Here is a 2,215-nt window from a genome sequence, read left to right as displayed (position 1 = left end):
CAAACCATGTTTAGGTTAATAAGGGATTTTTTTTTGGCTACCCGGTTATTAGGGGATTTAAACTTTGAAAAACTAGAAAAAAATTTTATTTAAGGATTACTTTTTTTAATAAAAAGCTATAAAGATTGTTATCAAATTCTATGGACTAAAAATCAAACACATCTCCTTTTCTATTATTTATTTATTTCTTAGTTGAGCTAATTTAGCTTCAACTATTTGTTGAGTTAATGTATAAATTTACTTCAAAAGTTTTCATTTAGAAGCGTTGGTATCCAAAAATTCTTTTAGGAGCAAATTTACTTCAAAAATTTTAAATTATAATAACATTATTTTATATTGTTAAAAACATTAGCAGTCAACCTCGTTATTTTAACAGTCAATGTTAACTTTTTACCTGTATAAAGCAATATTACTGTAATTTTAAACTTTTAAAATAAATTCATTTCTAAAAAATTTTCAAGTACCCAACGTTCATGAACTAAAAATTTTTTAAACAAATTTACACCAAAACCCTGATTTACTTCATAAGATCCTTTTTTGTTTGCATGTTGGTCATGCCCTCTATAAAACCCAACCCATCGCACTTCGAAGTCCACATCAATCTTTGAATATCCATCCCTTTCTTTTCCCTCATTGAAGCATTCCCCCAAACATGTTCAAGGCATCTTCGTCTCTCACCTTTCTTTCCTCTCTCCTCTTCATTTCCGCCATAGCCGCCACGCCCTCAAGCTTCATCAGATCCTCTTGCAGTACCACAACGTACCCTTCAATCTGCGTCGAATCTCTCTCCTCCTACGCCTCCTCCATCCAACAAAATCCTCACCAGCTGGTTCAAACCGCTCTGTCTCTCAGCCTCAACACCACTCTCTCCACCAAATCCTTCGTCTCAAAGCTCAACAAGTTCAGAGGCCTCAAGAACAGAGAGAACCAGGCTCTCCATGACTGCTTGGAAGAGATCGGCGAAAGCGTCGATCGGCTCAGCCGATCCATCAAGGAGCTTAAACTCTGCGTCAAATCCAAGGGTCAGGACTTCCAATGGCACATAAGCAATGTCGAGACGTGGGTGAGCTCTGCGATCACCGATGAAAACACTTGTACAGATGGATTCGCCGGAAAGGCTTTGAATGGCAGAATCAAGAGTTCTATAAGGACCAGAATGCTTCGTGTTGCTCAGGTCACTAGTAATGCTCTCTCCCTCATCAATCACTACGCCTCTAAAGGCTAATCAGAGAATTGTTGATCTCCGTGTGTGGATTTGCTTGTGGATTGAATCTGAAAAGTCGCGTGTGTATGGATCGATCCACATGTTTGTTTAAGAGTGAGAAAACCCGGGAAGAACTGGAGATTTTGTTTTGAGAACCATTTCAGGATGGCTTGTACTTCCCCTTTTTTTGACCAAGTGCTTTGTGTGATTTTGATCAGAGTAAGTTTTTCAGGCCTTTGTTTTAAAAGTAATTTTACATATGCAAATTAGATAGGTATTTTGATTTTATTTATAATATAAAACTTTGTGGCAACTTTGTGGAATTTAAGGACTAAATTAGGCAGAAAGACTGGGAAAAAAAATTAGGCAGAATTGATTTCTTTTACATATATTAACAATATTTTAAAAAAGTTTTAATCGCTGGCACAGGACATCCAATATGGCCATGCCACGTAGTAGAGAGGGGCAAAGAAAAGTTTATCTGCACCCTATACAGGCTGTAGTCATGACAAGAACTTAACGAGCTTGTGATACTAAAATGCGAAAATTTTAAAAGTGATTTTATAATTGGAAAAATTATAAATAAACACATCCAAATATGTAAAATTGTACTTTGGATCCTGAATTTGGAAAATAATAAATAAGGACCTAGTCTCATTTTTATAAATATGAAATATAGGTGAAATGTCTGAAATGCCTCTCAATCAAATGATAAGTTGATTATGACAAATGGCAAATTCATTTTAGCGAATGATAATTTTAATAGACCAAATTACAATTTGGTTGAGAATATGCCAAATGACAAGTTAGCTGTGAAAAATAATAAATTCACTTTAACGAATGACAATTTCATTAGACCAAATTAGAATTTGGTTAAGGGGCATTTTAGACATTTCACCCATATTTTATATTTACAAATGTAAGATTGGGTCCTTATTTGCTATTTTTCAAATTTAGGATCCCAAATTATAATTTTACATATTCAAGGGCTTTACTTGCAATTTTCCCTTT

At 34.7% G+C, this 2,215-nt stretch overlaps 1 protein-coding gene across 1 annotated transcript; it reads left to right on the top strand.

Annotated features, from left to right (window-relative positions):
- The first annotated feature begins 589 nt into the window (after positions 1-589).
- LOC114751507 (21 kDa protein-like) lies at positions 590-1,451 on the top strand. Its single transcript, XM_028940175.1, has one exon. It carries the CDS (start codon positions 653-655, stop codon positions 1,223-1,225), a length of 573 nt encoding a protein of 190 aa, XP_028796008.1. The 5' UTR covers positions 590-652; the 3' UTR covers positions 1,226-1,451.
- Positions 1,452-2,215: the final 764 nt, after the last annotated feature.

This window comes from Neltuma alba, unplaced genomic scaffold, assembly GCF_004799145.2.
Source record: "Neltuma alba isolate B1F8T4 unplaced genomic scaffold, ASM479914v2 tig00006957_pilon, whole genome shotgun sequence".
NCBI lineage: Eukaryota > Viridiplantae > Streptophyta > Magnoliopsida > Fabales > Fabaceae > Neltuma > Neltuma alba.
This window is presented reverse-complemented; position numbering and strand designations above follow the sequence as displayed.